Source organism: Rhagoletis zephyria, unplaced genomic scaffold (assembly GCF_001687245.7).
Source record: "Rhagoletis zephyria isolate East Lansing unplaced genomic scaffold, Rhagoletis_zephyria_1.1 Rzeph_scaffold_09409, whole genome shotgun sequence".
Lineage (NCBI taxonomy): Eukaryota > Metazoa > Arthropoda > Insecta > Diptera > Tephritidae > Rhagoletis > Rhagoletis zephyria.
In genome coordinates this window covers 22,861-24,127 of record NW_016166487.1, presented here as the reverse complement: position 1 = coordinate 24,127, position 1,267 = coordinate 22,861, and the positions used below count along the sequence as shown (strand labels likewise).

At 33.9% G+C, this 1,267-nt stretch overlaps 1 protein-coding gene across 1 annotated transcript in view; it reads left to right on the top strand.

The window, feature by feature from the left end:
- Nucleotides 1-432: 432 nt before the first annotated feature.
- LOC108375775 (latrophilin Cirl-like) overlaps nt 433-1,267 on the top strand; it is a 5,217-nt gene continuing 4,382 nt past the window's right edge. Inside the window, exons 1-2 of the mRNA XM_017631924.1 lie at nt 433-697; nt 760-857. Coding sequence (XP_017487413.1) covers nt 503-697; nt 760-857 — 293 coding nt within the window. The 5' untranslated portion in view covers nt 433-502. The remainder of the gene's footprint in view (nt 698-759; nt 858-1,267) is intronic.

Genomic DNA, 1,267 nt, shown 5'->3' with positions numbered 1-1,267 from the left:
TGTCAGCGAGTTGTGTTGCATGCCTTTCAGACATTTGCTGTGTGCTGCTCGGGAGAGTGCTGTCATATGGTGGTAGCGGGAGGCGTCGCAGTAGGGATTTGAGAACGATAAATCATTTTTAAAAAGTAAATGCCAGAGAATGTTCCTTTAGGTAATAATAAAGATTCCGATGTCCGGTTCTGTTTCATGTGTTTTATTTAAAATTAAAAAGGTATAGATGGGTCACCCCTTAAAAAGCTTTATGGTGAATGTTTTGAAAAATTTAAAAAAAATTCATTGCTTCATTATTAGTTGCAAAATATATTTAATGATAGAATTTAACGATATTGTTATCGATATGTTTAGAAACTCGTATCAGGTTAAGGTTATGACAATCGATGATACATAAATTTAATATACATTTTTTGTATTTAGATCTTTCTTATACATATGTACATATTTCTTTATTTTCTCGGAATCTCCCTTAGCATTCCAATCATACTCAACACTAACCACCGATGACATGTTACTGGAAGTTGACCAAACCTCTAAAGTGAATTGTTACTATTTACTATCCTATGGCCTATCGCTCACAATTGTTGCCATTTCGTTGGTCATTAATCCCAATACTTATACACAAAATGATTTTTGTGTGCTAATGGAGGCAAATACGCTTTTCTATTCGAGCTTTGTGGCGCCTGTTTTGCTATTTTTACTGGTAAGTTGGCACTGCCCTTGGCGTTAAGAATGACCTACAATAATTTGGTAATGTCATTTAAGGGCGCCATCGGCTACACATTCCTGTCGTGGGTGATTATGTGCCGCAAGAGTCATACAACACTGAAAAATAAGGAACACACGCGGCTTGCCAATGTGCGGTACGTATAAGAAGTGTTTTGCTTTTTAGAAAAAAGTAAATTGTATATTGTAGAATTTTTCGCAAACTCGAGACCCGATATTTTGAATTATTATTTAATAAGACTACTTATCGTTAAGCCTGGTCGACGGAAATTTCTACAATAAATTAATTAAAGGCCAAGATCCAAAACATATAAATAAAAAGCGTGGAAATAGAATAAATACCATATTGATAAATTTATCGATGTTTATTTCAATTGGGTTGTTAACACTTCGCTGGTTATCAGGTTATGTGGTTATATTTTCTATTCACTTTACAACAATAACACACTACAGAATAATAATTTTTAACCAGATAACCTGATAACCAGGCAAGTGTGAACAACCCAAATATATTTATTGTCATTGTTACCAAGAAATCGTTATCAAA